The 21,087-nt window shown below is 35.9% G+C and overlaps 1 protein-coding gene across 3 annotated transcripts; it reads right to left on the reverse strand.

The window, feature by feature from the left end:
• Positions 1-415: 415 nt before the first annotated feature.
• LOC139120466 (solute carrier family 49 member A3-like) lies at positions 416-16,613 on the reverse strand. 3 transcript variants are annotated; one of them, XM_070684917.1, is made up of 10 exons: positions 16,479-16,613; positions 11,498-11,748; positions 9,802-9,960; positions 8,056-8,340; positions 7,339-7,473; positions 5,519-5,635; positions 5,000-5,152; positions 3,839-3,996; positions 3,372-3,553; positions 416-2,822 (listed from the first exon to the last, which is right to left on the reverse strand). In XM_070684917.1, the coding sequence occupies exons 2-10, from the start codon at positions 11,648-11,650 to the stop codon at positions 2,662-2,664; spliced, it is 1,503 nt and encodes a 500-aa protein (XP_070541018.1). In that variant the 5' UTR covers positions 11,651-11,748; positions 16,479-16,613; the 3' UTR covers positions 416-2,661. The 3 variants fall into 3 exon arrangements, with proteins under 3 accessions (XP_070541018.1, XP_070541020.1, XP_070541019.1); XM_070684918.1 differs by having other exon boundaries at positions 798-2,784; XM_070684919.1 differs by lacking the exon at positions 9,802-9,960 and having other exon boundaries at positions 16,479-16,611.
• Positions 16,614-21,087: the final 4,474 nt, after the last annotated feature.

The following is a 21,087-nucleotide window of genomic DNA, read 5'->3' on the forward strand; positions in this document are numbered from 1 at the left end:
CTACTCCTTACTGACTTGGCAGATGGAAAAATGTAGGCCTGGGCTGAACAAGTGTTTGAACTGGTTATCCAAATTGCTTGAAACTTCAGTAGCATTGGTAGTTAAGAATGGCTGAATTTCCAAGTGTCAACTACTGTGTACAACATTCGATAACACTGACATTATACATGATAGTTTGATTTTAAAATTAAACTGCCTGAAGGCTGTAGCACAGCAACTATATCATGTTGAGAACTTTCCATTGTGCTTTACCTTTCTCTGCTTGCCTTACTGTCACATGTACAGTTCATCATTATGCTCTCTGTGGAGTCTTGTATTACAACTGCATTTGGCGAAACTCCATCATTGTAACTATCAAGCAGTTTGTATTGACTGTGATTCAAGGGGTTATCACAAGAAATTCACGTTTAATGGATATTGTAACTGTTCAGAATTTTATTCTGTGTCATTTCTCTCATAGTTCCGTACAATCTTGGAAAGAGACAAATATATCTGACACTCTTAACCTGCCATACTTTCAGGACAGAATGACTCAAAAGAAATATTAAAGAGTAAAACTGAGTATGATAACTTTGAAAGACTGGATTAAGCCATAACATTTTTCACATTGGTAGTTTTACTACAAATCCATTTTGCATTTTTCCATCGACAATTCATCATTCATGCTCTCAGTGGAGCCCTGTATAACAACTGCATGAGAACATTTGGAGAAACTCCTGGTCAATCGCTGTCAATATCAAGCAGCGCAGTGACATTGATTCAAGGGGTTGTAACAAGAAATTCATATTCAACTGAAGTTGTAGCTGTTCAGAATTTTCTTCTGTGTCATTTCTTTACTAGTTCAGTACAATGAAGGTACAAGACAAATGTATCTAACATTCTGAACCTTCCATACTTTTAGGACAGAATGACTCAAAAGAAATATCAAAGAGTAAGACTGAGTATGATAACTATGAAAGACCGGATTATGCCATAACATTTTTCACATTGATAGTTTTTACTACAAATCCATTTTGCATTTTTCCTAAAAACAGCAAAAAAACATAAAAAATATTGCTTCCTTCAATTCTAAGATGAGGTATGACTGCTGTTGATGGAAAGATGTGAAAATATACAATGGTCGTATTTGATTTTCAAAAACTCTAGTCTGATCGTTGCGGACTGGAATATCCGTTGTACAAGGGCACTTCCACACTTGCATCCTTTTTTAGAGGGGAAGGGACAGCCCTACATTCAATGATGAAACTGCCCTTCTATCATTATGGCAGCAAATCATAAACTTAACCACAAATTATTCATTTAAATTTTTGATACAGAGTGTACTGGCAATGTGATGGAAATGATAAATTTGCTGTAACAATTACAATTGTGGGAAAACAAAGTAAATATAATTTTTTAATTATTACTCTGTGTATGTGTGTGTTTGTGCGTGCAAATGCGCATGCATGTGTGCGTGCGTGTAGGTATGTGTGTACATGGTTTTGACTTTTCCATGAAGTATGTTGAAATAATCATCATTCAGTTTTACAGCAAAGCAGGTAACAGTAACTAGTGTAAAAATGAATATAAATAAATAGTGAATGTTTAGAGTCTATCATGTATCACATTCCATTTTACAATAGATATTCAGTGAGACAGATAGCTGATACATGAAGAACACAAAAATTATTGGTATTGGCCATGGGCTTTAATTCTAACTCCATTTCAAGTGTGGTATGTGTGCTTATTGAGCAAAAATCATGTACTGAATATTGCAACTTGATTAGGGTATCATCATCTGTTTCAACCATTTTAAAGTACTGTAAGTTTAGATTGTGGTAACCATGGGAAAAAATGCTGAAACTAATAAAAACAAAGTGTCTGGAATAAACTTCATCAAGTTGCATCTCACAACTACTTGATATGACTTTTTCATCCATTTCTGACTATCTTTTCAACTCCAATAATTGTTTCAAAATCTACTTTTTTGAGCTTATACTGCACTCAAATGCCTTAATTTCATGGTTTAAAAGAAGAGATCATACAATATCCTCGTGGCCTTCTGAAATTCAAATATTGCACTTGATTATATAAATGGAACATCTGCACTTTCAGCCGAGCAAAGTTGAAATGGAAATGTGCACCGGTAATCTTCTTTGCTGAGTTTTTAATGGTCTGAAATGGATCTGAATATACATGAATTGAATGTGGATGTAACAAGATAACCATCCGGTGACAATAGTATGTACTTACGTAACCTGCACTATACCCATACTTGAGTTCTGAATTACATTTATATAAAAGAACAAAAAAATTGGAAGGATTGAAGTCATAAAAAAATACTGTCATAAAAAGTTTTAAAAATGCAATAATGTGCTTAAAAATTTGGAAAAATACTGGCAGACACATGTAATACTTCATGTAACCTGAGCTGTACAAATGAGGTAGCTTTGAGTGCATGTTATGTTTACTGTTCTACTCTCACTAGTGTATGATTTCAACCATACACAGTGGTTGACGATATGACTGTAAGAATCAAGAGAGTGCAACCATCCTTGTTGCTCTATATTGATTTTCAGGAAGACAGTATAATAAGAGACACTAAGGTGTATATGATACTGCAGTCAGAATTGAATTGATCCAAGGGGTTCATATTGAGTCTGTGCAGAAACCAGACTAATGTTAAGTTACTTCATTGTTCTGGAAGCCTTCTGCATTGACAGAAGGATCCCCCTCAGCATGGAGTAATTTTTCAGCATTCAGCCGCTTGTAGTTTGTCTTGAAACACAGCATCAAGGCAATCACCTGGAAACACAGGAGTCCAGAATACACCATTATGGCCACTAAGGACAATGGAGAAAAGGGTGATGATATTATTTTAATTTTTATCTATGTGCATAAATTTAAAATAATGCAACAATCCGATAAGAAAATGTATTATGCCCTTGTTTCTGCTTTGTAATACGCTGCCTTAGAGCATAATTTTTTTTTTGTAAGTTCACAGCCGCTACAGTTAATGTTGATTGGTGAAGAACAAAAAACAGGGCTGGTAGATGCAATAAGCTGGCACATTTCCATAACCATTGCAAATTCATCCAATCCATACACTCAAAGTCACTGAAAAATTCAAATATTTTGGCTTACTTATTTACGCAGTTTTCCATGGCTAATTAGGTGGAAAACACAATTTTGCAGGAGTAGTTGTGTGACAACACCTAAGCATGGTATTAAGCAGTTTCGGACAGTAGATTTAACTTTTCCAGGACAATTAAGATTTTCACATTTTTTCAAAGACTCCAGGTATGTGCAAACCCTTGGTTTATCACGACTTTTAGTAATTTACACTGAATAAAACGCAATCAATGATAAATCAAAAAGTGTGCATGATTTACCTGTCATGTCTTGAGGTTCTGATGCATTGTCCTCTGCTAGGTACAAAAGAGAAAGCATTGAACTACCAGGGCCTGCATGGCTGTCACTATGCACAGTACATTTCTGATTGACCCTCTGATAGCTTGTCATCGGTCGACCCAATGACTCAAGAAGAAATGTAAATATGAGACCTTGCATATGCCTGTGATAATAAAACAAACATGCACAAATTAAAAGGAGCTTAAAATCTACAGTGGTGAGTATGGGAAAAATTTTGGAATTCTGCTAAAAATTCAATGTGTCAATGATATGCACAACAATTTTGAAGAACGTTTTCATGTTGAATGGGGAGATGAATAGTAGGCTAAAGTGAAATGGGGAGCCAGTAAGCAGAAAAGTAACCATTATGGGAAAATGGTAAAAGTAACAAGTAGGCCATTGAGAAATGAAGCTATGGATTCTACAGTACTCTTTACTTTTTACTTACATGCTTATCAAGAGAAGACCAACAGATGTGCCTTGTGCCACTGGATATGAGGTTTCAACTGCCAGCTCTAAACAGACCGGATAAGTGGCAGAGGAAAAGATGCCGCACAAAATAATACTGATGAGGATGACAGATTCCATGTTTGGTATGAATGAAGCCTGCATAGAGAATGAAAAGAACCATTTAAAGGGCCAGTAGATGCAAGTTTTTTCACTATTTTTGTTTCATGTCGATTGCAAGTATTTTGACACATCCACTATTCATCTCATCAACGAGGCATCTCTAAATGTAAAATGCAATGTTATTGTTTACATTTGACTTCTAGCCCTGACTGGAATTCACATGTCAACACTCAACAATACAGTTTTGACATGTGCAGGCAAAGCTGATCATCAAGTTGAGTACTGTGTAGCCTAACATGCTCTGGGGGGCTAGAACAAGAAACTGTATTTGACATTAAAAACAAAAATAGTAAAAAAAATCATAAGCAGTTACAACTACTTGCCATTCAAAATACATGATAAGCATTCTAATTTATCAATAAATCCATTATTTAGTCTACTGATTATTGTTGCTGGGAAGTTGATGGTTAATTAAATCAAAACATTGATATTCCCTTTCAGAATTTAAGTTATTTTCCCTTTTCAATCTAGTTACATTTTTCTATAAATTCATAGGTCTGGAGTTTACTTCCTGATGGTTGCCCCTTAACCTACAATACAGTTGCAATAGTTTTTACTGATCTGCAGCAATGGTGATTGCAAATCTACAGGTCCAAGAATCAACTAGTAAAAGATGTAGCTACAGATCTGCTAAAAATTACACGTAGGACTACCGAGGGCGCTGTTACTTGAGACTTCAGACTTGAAATCAGCTATGATTCATAGGAGTGAATATTCATAAAATTGTAAGACATACCATTATAATGGCAGTCTTTTAGTAATTTTTTATGATCTGTAAGGCAACCACACCAATATGTCTTTAAAATTATTTGGACTCAACGTAATTTTTATTTAATTTGCACAAAGTTCCTGCAAAAATATACTAATCCCAACAAAACAGCTCTGATGACTTAGCAAGCACCTATTAATAGAAAAAGAACTGAGACAAGAGTTTAAGTCTTCCTGACCGATCTGGGGCTAGTAGGAAAAAAATACTTACCACAAACATTAAGATACTCATGACTGAAGCCATTGCTTGTGTGAATTTGAGACTCTCTTCAAACAGTTTTGTTCTGTCTACAAAAAGTGATACTAATATTGCGCCAATGAAACCGATGCCTGACTGCAACCCAAGAGCCAATCCAATGAATGTCTACACAGTAAGAACAACAGAAACAAAGAAAGGCAAAATACTTGTAAGTTGTGGGATCAACTAGAAATCAAACCTGGATTGTAAACAACATTATCCCCAACATCCAAAACATGTTTGACATCTTTCTAGGGAGAGTGTTTTTACTTGTTTACAAAAATAGTACATGTTCCTGATTTTCAAACATGGGGATACTTATTGACAATGATGCTTGTAAAGGAGAAATATTTCATCTAATTTCAGGAATATATTTGAACGTACAGTGCTTTCCGTACAATGAAACATTACAAAGGTTGTAGTGGTGTCAGCAAGAGCATTAAAGAACGACAACTTATTAATTACTACAATTACAGTAATTAACAGACTTACTGGAGTATATCCTTGTGTACACAGCATTTCTTCTGCAATCACATTGAAAGTATTGTACAGCCCACCAGAAATACCCATGATAGCAACATATATCAAAAATGACCTGTTTTTCACAACCTGAGAATGAACAAAGTTTTCATTTCTGTTAAATGTAATTAAGTTATTCCAGTATCAATAGAATTTAGTGGCCAAATTCATTTGGAAAGCTGGGTTTACTTCTTTTGTTTTTTACAATAAAAAATACAAGCGACCTAGCGGCCAATATAGCTCCGCTGTGTTTATGTACAGAATAACTATTTTTGACACATGTTGATGAAGAAGGTGGAAATCTTTGATAGCTCAATGCAGTGGCCGGAAAAAAAATGGCTAAAATAAGCTTCAAAAATACACAATTGAAGATTTCATCATACTTTGAATGTATCACATAGGATCATCCCTAAGAACATGTCAACCAAAGCTATCTGATGAGTAATTTTTGAGAATAAATGTTTTGACCAAAAATGGCAACCATTGCCCCAAAAATAAAAATTGCAGATTTCATCATAATTTCAAAAGATCAAAATTTAGTTCATCTATAGAAAACTGTATACCAAATTTCAAAGCCGTTAGACAAGTCCTTTTTGAGAAACGCATTTTTTTGACCAAAAATGGGAAAATTGCCCCAAAAATTCAAAATTGCAGATTTCATCATTATTTCTATAAATATCATTTAGTTCATCAGAAATTCAATATATATTACTTAGCTCATCTGTAGAAACCTGTATACCAAATTTCAAAGCTATCAGACCAGTACTTTTTGAAAAACACATGTTTAGACCAAAAATGGCAAAAATTGTCCCAAAATTACAAAATTGCAGATTTCATCATAATTTCAATAACTTTCATTTAGTTCATCTGTAGAAACCTGTACACCAAATTTCAAAGCAATCAGATGAGTAGTTTTGGAAATACACATTTTTTGACAAAAAATGGCAAAAATTGCCCCCACAATACAAAATTACAGATTTCATCAGAAATTCAATATATATTACTAAGTTCATTGATAGAAACCTGTATACCAAATTTCAAAACTATCAGACCAGTACGTTTTGAGAAATACATTTTTTGACCAAAAATGGCAAAAATTGCCTTAAAAATGCAAATTTGCATATTTCAGCACAATTTTAATAAATATCATTTAGTTAATCTGTAGGAACCTGTATACCAAATTTCAAAGCTATCAGATGAGTAATTTTGGAAATCCACATTTTTTGACCAAAAATGGCAAAAATTGCCCCAAAAGTACAAAATTACAGATTTCATCAGAAATTCAATACATATTACTTAGTTCATCGATAGAAACCTGTATACCAAATTTCAAAACTATCAGACCAGTACTTTTTGAGAAAGACATTTTTTGACCAAAAATGGCAAAAATTGCCTTAAAAATGCAAATATTCAAATTTCACCACAATTTGAACAAATCTGACTGAATTCACCCTAAGCAAACTGCATATCAAATTTCAAAGCAATCGGATAGGCGATTTCAGAGAAGAAGATATGCAAATATGCAAATTTCACCACAATTTGAAGAAACTGAAGTGAGGTCACCTCAAGTGAACTGCATATAAAATTTCACAGCAATTGGACTTGCGGTTTCAGAGGAGAAGGCAACTGTTGACGGACGACGACAGACGACGACAGAAAATCAACCTATTTGATAAGCTCCGCGTCGCTGACAGCGGAGCTAATAAGAAAGTGCAACAAAAATGAACTTCAGTGATAAACAGAAGTGCGTTTTTTTTCTTTTATTGATGTATATCTCTCTCACAGATAAATACCTGCTTAAGTCCAGTCCAATATGGCTGCATCTGTACAGCTGCACTTGGTGACGGTGGCGTTGGTGGCGCACTACTACACATACAAAAGGTAGCCATCAGTGCCCCAAGCACGGGAGGAATTGAATACACAATCAGCTTTGCAGAGTAATCAAAAACATCAAACTGTTTAACAATATGTGGAAGATATCATACAATACATAATAGAAAGTTTTATGACAGCTTAGCTTATACATGTAATATGATGATTTATATAGTCAATATGCAGAAGCTGCATCAGTGGAAACTGTGTTTTATTTTTCAGAGACAATCTGAGACTTTCTGTTTGGCACAAAAATTAAACTTCATTGTCATTGCCTATATGGCAATCTGGGACTTTCTGTTTCATACAAAAACTTACATTTCATGGTCATTGCATACATCACTTCAACATTTGCAAATATCTGTATTAATATTCACTTAATCTTTATTGTTATATTGAACAAGATCCTTGCTATAGAATTTCTGAACAAAGTGCAGACACATAACCTGAATCTTAGAGTATAGGATTACAGAATGTAGAGAACCATTAGCTTTTCTTTTCATGTGCTTTAAAAAGTTGTTGCTCAGTTTGTGAAAGACACTTCCAAGTTCCTCTCCCTAATCCATATGGAAATACTACGTGTTCACCTTGTCAACATGGTATGTACATGTATGTATGGCACTACGTGTATCACTTACCAAGAACGGCACTCCTCTATTCTGAATGATGATTGGAGGCATTGTGTTACCGATGAAGAACCCAAACCCACATGATGCTACCATGGTTGCAAAAGCTCGCTGATTGCTACTGAACCATTTCTCTGACACTTTTGGCGGGCAAGAAATGAAGATCGGATAAACCATGGCACAGATGACCTGGCCCGAGCACACCATGGGAAATGACCATGCTGTTGGTATGAACGGCAATACACTGATGCTGCGGACAATGCTGCCTATTGCTGTCACCCAAGCACCAAGCAGTATCTGGAAAACAAAGCAACAACCAATTGACACAAAGATGGCCTTTTGCATCCTTTCATTATCTCTTCAGAGAAGCAACTTTGACTTTTGACCATTCATTAAAATTCACTTTACAAGCATTTCAGTATATGATCTATCTGTCCTTTCACTAAAAGGAAATTAACATACCAGTAATTATTCAATTATGTGGTACTGCTGCCACGTTCATCTCAAACCAACTTAAGGTAGAATGCGCCTTGGAGACAGATATTTGGACTCTCAACTTTTTACGATGCTTTTCTGATCTACCACTTGTTGGGGCTCATTTGGAAGCTCTTGGAGTAAGAAAAATTTTCACCACCTTAGTTTTTTGAAAATCTAAAATTTTAATTTTTCCTATAGAATTCATACAGGGCTGGTAACCATAATATTATATAGGGCTCAGCCCTTGGTGTCGCGCCAGGGGTTAAGATTGATTCATGATAAAATGTAATTAATTGTTACTTCATAAACGTTTATATGACAACTATGCCCAGTTTCCCTCTGATGAAAGCAGTTCACGTACGTACACAACGTCAAACCCTGCAGCAGAGCAGGTATAGATTTTCTGTAACGTGTAAAAATTTTGGACAAAAATTGGCAATTTTTACAATGATAACAGCCTATTGCGTTAGACAAGGGACGTATTATGCAATCATTATCATTGCAATGGTAACCGCACTGCCCACCTTCCACTTGCAAGCTGAAAACACGGTCCCTCGTGCTCAAAACTACAGCGTTCTGTCTAAAAACTGGCAATTTTTGAATCTAATTATTGACACAGGGGGCGCTTTTCTAAAATTAAATCCCAGCATTCTTTGCGTATGCCCCCGTTCATATGCACGACAGTTTTCTCCCTTTATCTACATAAACGATATTTTGTATCGGCGACAAGGTGCATAATAACATTTACTGGCTAATAAAAGAGGTATATTTTATAAATGGCATGTTGTATAATAGTAATTTGTTTCGTATTTGTTTATTTACGAGTACTCAAAAAAAAAACATGGCGGCGCCCATGAAAGAAGGGTACACTTCCGGTTACTCGCATAGTATATTATAAATATGCGCATGCGTGGTCAGTAAGCCGCTGGCGCGACTATTAAATATCAAATATCGGTAAATGTTAGGTAATTTGTTTATCTGGTATAAAAATTTGCAAGATGACCCCTAATATTTATTCATATTTTCAAAGAGAATGGCTAGATTTATCCTTGAGGAATCTTTGAAGGAAATGTTTGAGTCTTTCAATTTCGATGTACATTTATTAGTAACCTCAAAGTAAAGCGTGCAAGAATATTACCTCTGTGTATTTTTATTTCCTTGGCAGCTTGATTCACAATTTTTAATTATTTGCAGGTCAAATAATATTCCATTTGGATAAAATTTGGAACTTAATTCATTGGAGAACTTCGGTGCAGTTTTGTGTTAATATGAAATACTTACAGAAGGTCGTAAACCATATGTATCTAACAAATACGTGGCAACGAAACCCATAGGTAGTGATAAAAACAGGTACATCATTGAAAATAAATTGATGCTTTTGTCTGATACATTGTAGTACTCAGCTACAACAGTGGCTGCAGGGCTGAAGGATAACCAGAGCTGCAAAATAAAATTCGTCAAACAACACTGACTACATGTGTATATGACCTTTTGGGGGGATGAAACACTAATTCACAGGAATTCTCAGCTGGAGTGGTGACAGAGTCACACTAGTTTCCATGGATACATAAACTTGTGTCTTTCTATACAACATACCACACCTAACACTTCCTTTAGGCTGTTAAAGCTTGCAGAAGACAAAAGTCAAGTGATTTAAGGCAATATGGTCAAAATGTTGGTGGCTATACAAATAAATTTAAAGTTCATAATTTGTGAATGAACATTCCCTGTAAATACTCAAACAATCAAATGTTGCCAATTTCTAAATACTGATAGAATTTGTAGTAGTTTGGAATACAAATTTCTGTTGCTTGATGCATTAACAAATATATGGCAATTGATATTGACTCGCGTTTTTTCTCATTTCATAAAGTCTTAACAATAAATTGCCCTTGCTCCTGGGAGCAGGCTTACATTATGAGACTGTCCTGCATGAAACAAATATCATGTAGCATTAACTGTGAAGAGGCATGTAATAAAAATATTATTGCCTGAATACATGGGTTTATGTGCCCTCGCAGCAGGAGACAATTCACCCTCCTGGCGTCGGGCAAATTGTCACCTGCTCTCATGCACACAAACCCATGTATTCAGGCAATAATATATTATAAAATATTTACAAATTATACTATATGAATCACAAATATCAGTGCATTTGCAGACAAAATTGCTATTTCTAATGCAGATGCACAGAGATACATGTATTCAATGTCTCTGTACTGATGCATAAATGTCAAATGAGATGCGATGTTTCTATTGCTTACATCGAACAATCAAAATGTGACCTCTGAAACCATTATTTGGTTAAATTTGCAGTGATCGAAGGACAGTTGATCTAAATCTTTCAAAATGGCCATCGATATTTACATGAAAATTTCAAATCCTTCATGGATAACAGAGGTCAAGGTCCCAAAAGACCACCAACACTGATATCAATATTGTTGTTTGAGCTGAAAAGCAGGTGGTTTTAGACACAAAGAGCGTGATACTTTTGAATCCTGTCAGATGATGTAATTCAGATTATCGCTTATTGATACAAAGGATCCAACGGATACATGGATACAATCATTAATGCCAGTGGGTCAAGGTATGAGAATGAACCTGGAGGCCTGAGTTTTGACCTCTCCATTATCCATAAGTTACCAGAATTTTCGGTTATGGATCATAGACCTTAGGGTCTATGTCTATGTCACATACAAGGTGATTTGTTTCTAATGTGAAAACTTTGCATATCGGGGTGACCTCTAAATTTCTCTCTAGATTATAACAGAGAATGATTCAACTTCCCTTAGGATCTTTGGCAAAGTATCAGTAAAAATTTAAAACCATCAATTTGATTGGTGAATGGTCCCATGATGATTTTAGATTTACTACATTTTTTTGAAGCCATATCTTTTCAGTTTAACCACACAGTCGATCTAGCAGAACTGTACATTAGAATTATAAAGATTGAATTTAGGAGACAGGGCGGACCTACCAACTGACTTGAATATGCTAGGAGTGCGACTAGGAAAAGTATAAACCATCTTCGTTTGTAAACCCTGTAGGTCGGTATGGTCTCAGGCGGTTCGTCAGATTTCAAGGGTTGCTCTTCTTGATTGGCAGCGTAAACTTTGTCTTCATCCTCCATATTGTAAATTACATCAACTTGTACGACAGGAAATTGTTCACTGAGGGGTAATCCTGCATTTTATGTATGTCAGTCAATCCATTCAGGATATATGATTTCTGCAAATAAGACAATGAAAATCCTGGCACATTAAAATAGCTGTGTAGTGGCATGACTAGATTATTTTGCTAAAAGATGTACATGCCCTGTATTTTGGAAGGTAAAATTGGGTACAGCTGACGGTAATGAATAGTGTCTTATATTTCAAGGTGACGATCAACTTTCAGAAAAGTAAAAAACATAGGGCCAAAGTCCCTGAAGCTACAATAGACATGGATATATGACTGTATGAAATTATCTCACAAAGGTCATCCTGGGGACTTGTAAACCAAATATTAAAGCTGTCTGACCAGCGGTTTTGAAAAAACAAGCGACTCAACAGTTGACAGAGCTCTGCTGCGTTATGTAGAGAATAACCTTTTGTGACACATGTATTGATGAAGAAGGTGGATATCTGTGATAGCTCATTTCAGGATGGCCTCACCAAAAATGGAAAAAAAATTCCGTAAAAATACAGATTTGCATATTTCATCACAATTTGAACAAATCTAAGTTGGGTTATCCCTCGGGACCTGTATACCAAATAACAAAGCTGTCTGACCGGCGGTTATGAAGAAGAAGATTTTTTACCAAAAACGCCTTTTTTGGCATTAATTTGCCTATTTTCAACAATATCAAAAAATTAAAAAAAACAGTTTCTCAAAATCCTATTTTTCATCCACACAACAAATATCAAAGCAGTAAGTACTGCAGTTGTCAAGATATTTAAGTGGACGGACGCCTAAGAAACGGACATACATACATACATATATACATACATACATACATACAAACTGACGGTGCACGCCAGACGGATACCCATCGCAATAGCTTTTATAGACTATATTAGTCTATACAAGCTCATAAACGAGAGTTAATTACATTCTAATTAAAGTAAACAAGACTTGCTTACATCAAGATTTACATCATAAAAAACAGCATATATGTATCTGTCAGGTTATAAAGAATCTTAAGCTGGTTATGTTTATCAGTATTTCCATCCTATTAACAAAGCACATTTTAACTTTCAAATTAACATTGTAAGTAAGTTCTGTTGAATAAGTTGAGACTGTACGTACTCAGAGAAAGCACACTGAAGAGACAAATGTTTGAACTTGAGAAGTTCAAGGTCATCAAAGCATTATAAGGAATCATGTAACACTTTCATTGCACTGTTTACACAGATTGCATAATTGCTATAAATAGCACATGAGGAATCTTACAGCTCAGCTTTACCATAAAAACCCTATCACTTTGACCACTCTTTTAATTGACCACTCTATTTTTTCCTCAAAGAGTAATTTTATCCTTACCAAGTCAACCATAAATGGAAATTGGAACTTTCTCTATCTCTATTTATTTGACCACCCTATCATGACAAACTATTATGAGCAATTTCTTTTAGATAACATACAGGGCACAATAAATGACGGTTCAGAATATGTCAAAGTTTGGATTCAGGAAAGTTGCCTTTACATGATTTCACTATGAACTGTCAAAAAGTTGAACTTTCTGATAATTCTACACTGAAATTATTTTGGCTTTGATGATTTCCAAATTAATTCAATTATTTAAAATCATATCAATTATTTTTTCTGGGTGAATTGATAGGGTTTATACAGTAGAAGAATTACATACAATGTAAGTCAAATTTTGACCAAAAATGACAAAAAAAATTCCTTAAAAATACACCTTTGCATATTTCATCACAATTTGAACAAATCTAAGTTGGGTTATCCCTAGGGACCTGTATACCAAATAACAAAGCTGTCTGACCGGCGGTTATGAAGAAGAAGATTTTTTACCAAAAACGCCTTTTTTGGCATTAATTTGCCTATTTTCAACAATATCAAAAAATTAAAAAAAAAGTTTCTCAAAATCCTATTTTTCATCTACACAACAAATATCAAAGCAGTAAGTACTGCGGTTCTCAAGATATTTGAGTGGACGGACGCCTCACAAACGGACATACATACATACATACATACATACATACATACATACATACAGACTGACGACGGACGCCGGACGGATACCCATCCAATAGCTTCTATAGACTTAAGTCTATAATAGCTAAAAACATAGGGCCAAAGTCCCTGAAGCTACTATAGACATGGATACAAAATTAAGTATTTCCTGACTGTATGAAATTATCTCACTCAGGTCATCCTAGGGACTTGTAAACCAAATATTAAAGCCGTCTGACCAGCAGTTTTGAAAAAACAAGCGACCCAACAGTTGACAGAGCTCTGCTGTGTTATGTAGAGAACAACTTTTTGAGACACATTTATTGATGAAGAAGGTGGATATCTTTGATAGCTCATTTTAGAACATGAACAAGAATAACTAATAAATAAACACAAAGGTAAAAATATAGTTACAGCAATATAATTTTAATATGTTTTCGTGAAGTATTCATCAAGTGAAATAAAATAAACACATAAATTACGGTAACTCTTGTTTACTGGTGTAGTTAAACCGGGTACGTAAAGCTTCTTCAGCTATTAAAGGGGGATGATGGACCATTTGATATCCTGGGGGGGGGGGGCTTGGAAGATTGGTGGAGAGCCATTATTTTTTTTCCCACGTGCTTCACCATGAATTATTTTTTTCTACAGGGCATATGCTTGCAACTTTTTTTTCACTTTCCTTCTTCGAGATATATTTTTTTTTACCAAATTTCGGTGCAATGTTTGTTTGCTTGGTTTTCACACCCAGTAACAAGATGCTGTTCTATCGCACACAGACTATATTCAAGAAACTAAATAAAGATATGTAAATACATGTACATTTTTGATTCACTTTACAAAAACATATTTGTAAAATCATGTACATTTATGGCATTTTATGGCATTTACTTGTCAGTGTTGTCCTTACATTGAAAGTAGCCAGGTAATTTAAGAAGTAGAAGGGTGGACTGCGAGGAAGCGAAGCGACTGAGCGGCGAGTGAGCGTAGCGAACGAGGGGGAGAGCGCGAAAGGGGGGTGTCCCCCTCTCGCAAGGCGAAAAATGAAATTTTGGAGTGGAAATGGTGTTCTCTGATGGCTCCTGAGGTGACATTTAGCTGAGACTGAAACAGTACTTTGTTGTGTGTCTTAGACGTGGCTCACATACAACAAAACAAATAAACATGATTTTGTTTTGTTTGTATTATTTATGACACACTTATGGTTTTATTTGCAGTGAAGATGTAACATTTAATCTTAAATCACCCGCTGTCTGCTCATTTCATTGCCCATTTCCCATTCTTCATTACCACATAGTAGTTTCCCCAAAACCATCAAACTCATTCGCTTTTGTTAAGAAAAACATTGGTAAGATAATTCACTATAACAGTGTTCGCATTTATGAATAAAACATGCGTATATAGAAAACTCATAACAATGAAAAAATGTGTAGAGAGTCGATACAATGCGTAATAATATTACGCATTGGATTGAGTCTCTACGCATTTTGTCATTGTTATGAGTTTTCTATACACAAACGATAATAGTAAAATGTTTGCAGGCTGTCTCTCTTCTTGTGGTATTTTGACAAAATCCATACATTCAGATTTACACATTTCTGGAAAACACTGGTGAGCAATTTCAATTTCAGCATACTTCCTCTAATCAGAAGGTCATGTATACTGTACAATTGTTCATATTCAGTTATTGTTCCTCAAGCTTGAAATGGTTTATGCTTTATAAAACTCCAGAGCTACTGCTTGATTTTTATTGATGCTGCAGTGTGCATCGAACAATTGCCAAGATTTTTTTTTCCGAGTCGCAATGGTCCATAATTGTTTTTCCATCAGCCACTTAAAGCCAGATTTTTTTTTTCGAGCAACTCCACCTGGCATCTTTTTTTTCCCCCAAATCTTCCAAGCCCCCCCAGGATATCAAATGGTCCACCCCTAAGGGGGATGATGGATCCATGGGGTGGTCACCCTGTTTTTGACTTTGGTGATGGGGACACATATTTTTGAAATGCTCAACGGGGGTGGGGGGTTTCAGTGTATTTTTGAATTAAGATACAGGCTCATCATTGCATAAAATGCATCATACCAGCCATAAATTGCATCATTCAGTTACAGTTTCCAATGAGTCCTTTGGGTGCATAACTTAAATATATCAGAGATATCTGCATGTTTGCAAATTGAAAGTCTGAAATTCTTATACCACCATGTCAACAATTTCATCATAACAAATTGACAATATATATAATATCTACCATATATAATTTATTATTTAATTATATGTATATATAAAAATTAATTATTTATTTATACATATAAGCATACAATAGATACAATATATGTATGTGTATATATAAATATAATTAAATAATAAATTACATATATACTATATAAATCATACACACACACACACACACACACACACACACACACATATATATATATATTTACATATATTTTTTTCACCTTTCTTTACCCTTTGGGTTAGGGTGTCACCCTGTTTTCGAAAGGTCCGCACAAAAATACACAAATAATTACTAGTATAGCTACTAGCTAGGAGCCTTTAATTCTACCGAGTTCACTACGCCTTGATGTTTACACGTATCTATAATTGTTATGATCAATCAGCTGACACATTCACAGATAACCGCTGCCGCCTTCACTTTTCATGGCCTTGAAACAGCCTTGACCGTATGAAGGTAATGGTACATGGATGTGTCTGTAACTTTCCAGCGATTGGAAGGACCGTGAGTCTATCAACAACTCGTATAAGCAAGGAAAAGTTATCATACCTGTTCCCATCTCATGTGAGGCACATAGCCAGAAAAATTAATCCTTAGAATGCGGATCCTTATTGCTGTTGAGGAGCAAGTGTCGCTCCTTCCGATGTAAACAGTTTATGCACCTATAAGTGAAAATTGACCTATGGTGACCTTGCTTTCCCACCCCTAACAGTGGCGGCGCTCTCACTATATATATCGTTCTGTCTGTACTCCCATTTCGATCACAAGCTCTCGATATACAAATGGATATGAACTGCTTCTGTATGTCGTGCTAACTCAGTCTCATTCAGGTCATCATTTTTAAAATAACACAAGTTATACAAGTAGGTAAGCTCTGAGTACCTTTAGGGTAAAGTCAACTGCAAGTAAGTGGCTTCTGTCACAAAAATCAGGTGCCGCCAACTAAGCTGTTCGTGCAAAAAGGTGTTCGTGCGCAATTTTTCAGCGGGCGGGCAATTTCAAAACTAATCAGCGGGCGGGGAGGAGAATCAGTATTCACTGTGGGCGGGGAAGAAATTTCATTTTTTCACTGGATGGGGAGAGAGGGAGGGGAAAGTCGTGCTTGATAGAACTTGTTGGGAGAGATAAGCGCCTATAAACTTAGAGGGGCGCAATGTTCTGAGGTATAGTACTAGCTGCTTTCAAGTTTTGCGCTGTCTTTGATTGCCTAGAGGACATTAAGTGGGCAATGGCATGCCCTTTCTTCATTGAAATGACAACAGCAGCCAAAAGAATGCATGTGCAAGTCTTTCAAACAGGTGTTATACCAGCTCTCAATACAGCCAGGTCAAAGTTCGACACCCTTTCACAAACAAGTTGGAGATATACATGATAACCTGCCTTACCAAAAGCCCATTTTCTCTTTATGTACTTCATTAGCCTACTCAACTACCGATTGTTAATTCATACTGATTTGTACTGTACAAGATGATTTCTATATTTCCTCTGATTATTCATAGTCTATCAGCTAGCCTGACTAACGTAAGACGTATGTTGTTATAAATAAACGGGAACTTTACAGGAACATTTTATATTCAGAACTTCGTGGCAACATAGCATGCATGTTCATCCGCGGGTCTCTTAATTATACAAACTTCTAATGCTGATAATATCATGCACTCGATCAATATAATGGATAATCTTTTACAGCATGGCCTGCAAAAGAAATTGCTCTTTCTAGAAAAAATGTTGAGATTGATTTCTTTGCAGTCAACCAATTTCACAAGTTTCTTTCTCACGGCAGATAGTAGGGAAAAATCACATGACCAAATTTTCACCATATTCCCGAGAGACAATTTGCAAGAAGTCCGGCCGACGGCCATGGAGTAGATTTGCTTTCTCTTTACCAGTCTGCCGAGGAATATAGAAGATAACCCCTTGTGGTAAGGAGATCAGGGAGATGGCAGTTTGGAGCATTTGTAATGCACAGAGGCTGAGTTTGCTGTGTTTTAAAGCGAAAAAGTCGAGTGGATTGTCAGTTGGAAAACATCTTTCGACATATTTTCTCAAGTTATGCTTCATGTGCTTTATTTCTGCCAATGATTTTAGAGGCGTGTTAACCGATTTGAAGTAAAGTAGAAGAAGTAATGATGCTATGATCTTTATAATTTATCAATTGCAAATATGTTTTGTGTAGCGTGCTATGTAAAGTGACCTTTGGCAGCATGATTAGATAGCGAAAGTGCCGACATTTGAACCTTTGAAGCGGCATATACAACTCACAACATATAGTTATGAAATTTGCCGGACTTGTCCCTGTTTATCAACCTTGCCAGCGTTTTATGTGGGTTAATGTATCAGAAATACAACCTGGCAATAGACTAATTATAACATTAGAATGAAATTCACATCAAGAATCCTTTACTTAACACTCAGTTTTTCAGTTTACTTTCTCTACCCTCCCGTATTGATTTAGCAGTCAGTGCCTCATTACAGGGCGGCAAAAAGGGCGCCCTCAATGTCAAGAATTACACCTCAAATATTTAAAATTATCACCAATTTTCAGCATTTTCTCCTTTGGATCTTACCAGAGTCCGTTCAAAAGTCATTTGGTTGTACATTAAACAGAACAAAAGGCATCAGTAGCGTTTCTGCCTCTCTTAAGGCTTTAAATCCGGCGGAGGAAGAAGAAAAGCTGTAACTAACCCACTTTTGCTGTAACGGTCAAAATTGACATCGATTTGACCAGTGAAAGGGGTTTTGGAGAGAAAGTGTTAGCAGGTCACTTTTAAGGGAGATTCACGAATGGTTTACGTGGGGGTAGCTTTTCGCCTCTTATGCAAACCTCTCGTTGCTTGAAATCCTGAGCACTGACGTAAAAAAGAAAATGAAATCCCTTTTCAATAAGATCTTTCGTACGCATCTGATATCACAGTTTCATATCCGTTCCCGTGGTGTATCTATATTAAAATACGAACAATATTTATGAAAATAATATTTATTTTTAGTAAAGAACCTTTCTTGCAGCCGTCGAAACCTCAATTTACAAATCATAAACTTCGGTCAAACGTGAGCCATGCATACAATTCGCGTCACAGCGAGCCCTTTCTTCATTGAAATGACAACAGCAGCCAAAAGAATGCATATGCAAGTCTTTCAAACAGGTGTTATACAAGCTCTCAATACAGCCAGGTCAAAGTTCGACACCCTTTCACAAACAAGTTGGAGATATACATGATAACCTGCCCTACCAAAAGCCCATTTCTCTTTTATGTACTATTGAATATGATGTAAACGTAAGTCATGAATACATTTCGCGTCACAGCGAGCCATTTCTTCATTGAAATGACAACAGCTGCCAAAAAAATGTATATGCAAGTCCCCTAAACAGGTGTTATACCAGCTCTCAGTACAGCCAGGTCAAAGTTCGACACCCTTTCACAAACAAGTTGGAGATATACATGATAACCTGCCTTACCAAAAGCCAATTTTAAGTTCTCTTTTATGTACTTCACTAGCCTACTCAACTACCGATTGTTAATTCATACTGATTTGTACTGTACAAGATGATTTCTATATTTCCTCTGATTATTCATAGTCTATCATCGCTCACCTTAAATAACCTAGCCTGACTAACGTAAGACGTATGTTGTTATAAATAAACGGGAACTTTACAGGAACATTTTATGTTCAGAACTTTGTGGCAACATAGCATGCATGTTCATCCGCGGGTCTCTTAATTATACAAACTTCTAATGCTGATAATATCAAGCACTCGATGAAAATAATGGATTATATTTTTCAGCATGGCTTGCAAAAAAAAAATCGCTCTTTCCGGAAAAAATGTTGGAAATTGATTTCTTTGCAGTCAACCAGTTTGACAAGTTTCTTTCTCACAACAGATAGTAGGGAAAAAAACATACGGCCAAATTTTCACCATATTCCCGAGAGACAATTTGCAAGAAGTCCGGCCGACGGCCATGGAGTACTAGATTTGCTCTCTTTACCAGTCTGCCGAGGGGTATAGAAGATAACCCCTTGTGGTAAGGAGATCAGGGAGATGGCAGTTTGGAGCATTTGTAATGCACAGAGGCTGAGTTTGCTGTGTTTTAAAGCGAAAAAGTCGAGTGGATTGTCAGTTGGAAAACATCTTTCGACATATTTTCTCAAGTTATGCTTCATGTGCTTTATTTCTGCCAATGATTTTAGAGACGTGTTAACCGATTGAAGTAAAGTAGAAGAAGTAATGATCCTCTGATCTTAATTTATCAATTGCAAATATGTTTGTGTAGCGTGCTATATAAAGTGACCTTTGGCAGCATGATTAGATAGCGAAAGTGCCGACATTTGAAACTTTGAACTGGCATGTACAACTCACAATAGTTTTATGAAATTTGCCGGACTTGTCCCTGTTTATCAACCTTGCCGGCGTTTTATGTCCGTGAATGTATCAGAAATACAGCCTTCCAATAGACTAATTATAACATTAGAATGAAATTCACATCAAGAATCCTTCATTTAATACGCATTTTTTAGTTTACTTTCTCTACCCTCTCGTATTGATTTAGCAGTCAGTGCCTTATCTCGGCGCGGCTAAAAGGGCGCCCCCAATGTCAAGAATTACACCTCAAATATTTGAAAATTACACCGATTTTCAGCATTTTCTCCTTTGGATCTTACCAGAGCCCGTATAAAAGTCACCAGTGTTGTACATTAAACAGAACAAAAGGCATCAGTAGCGTTTCTGCCTCTCTTAAGGCTTTAAATCCGGCGGAGGAAGAAGAAAAGTTGTAACCAACCCACTTTCGCTATGACGGTCAAAATTGACATCGATTTGACCAGTGAAAAGGGTTTTGGAAAGAAAGTGTTAGCAGGTCACTTTTAGGGGAGATCCACGAACTGTTTACGTGGGTGTAGCTTTTCGTCTCAAATGCAAACCTCACGTTGATTGAAATACTGACCACTGACGCAAAAAATCGAAATCCTTTTTCAATAACATGTTCCCTACATATGTGATATCACAGTTTCACATCCCTTGCCATGGTGTATCTATATTAAAATACGAACAATATTATGAAAATAATATTATTTTAGTAAAGAACCTTTCGTGCAGCCGTCGAAACCTCATTTTACAAATCATGAACTTCGGTAAACTTTTATTGAATATGATGCAGCTGAT

Source organism: Ptychodera flava, chromosome 20 (assembly GCF_041260155.1).
Source record: "Ptychodera flava strain L36383 chromosome 20, AS_Pfla_20210202, whole genome shotgun sequence".
In the NCBI taxonomy this organism is placed as follows: Eukaryota; Metazoa; Hemichordata; class Enteropneusta; family Ptychoderidae; genus Ptychodera; species Ptychodera flava.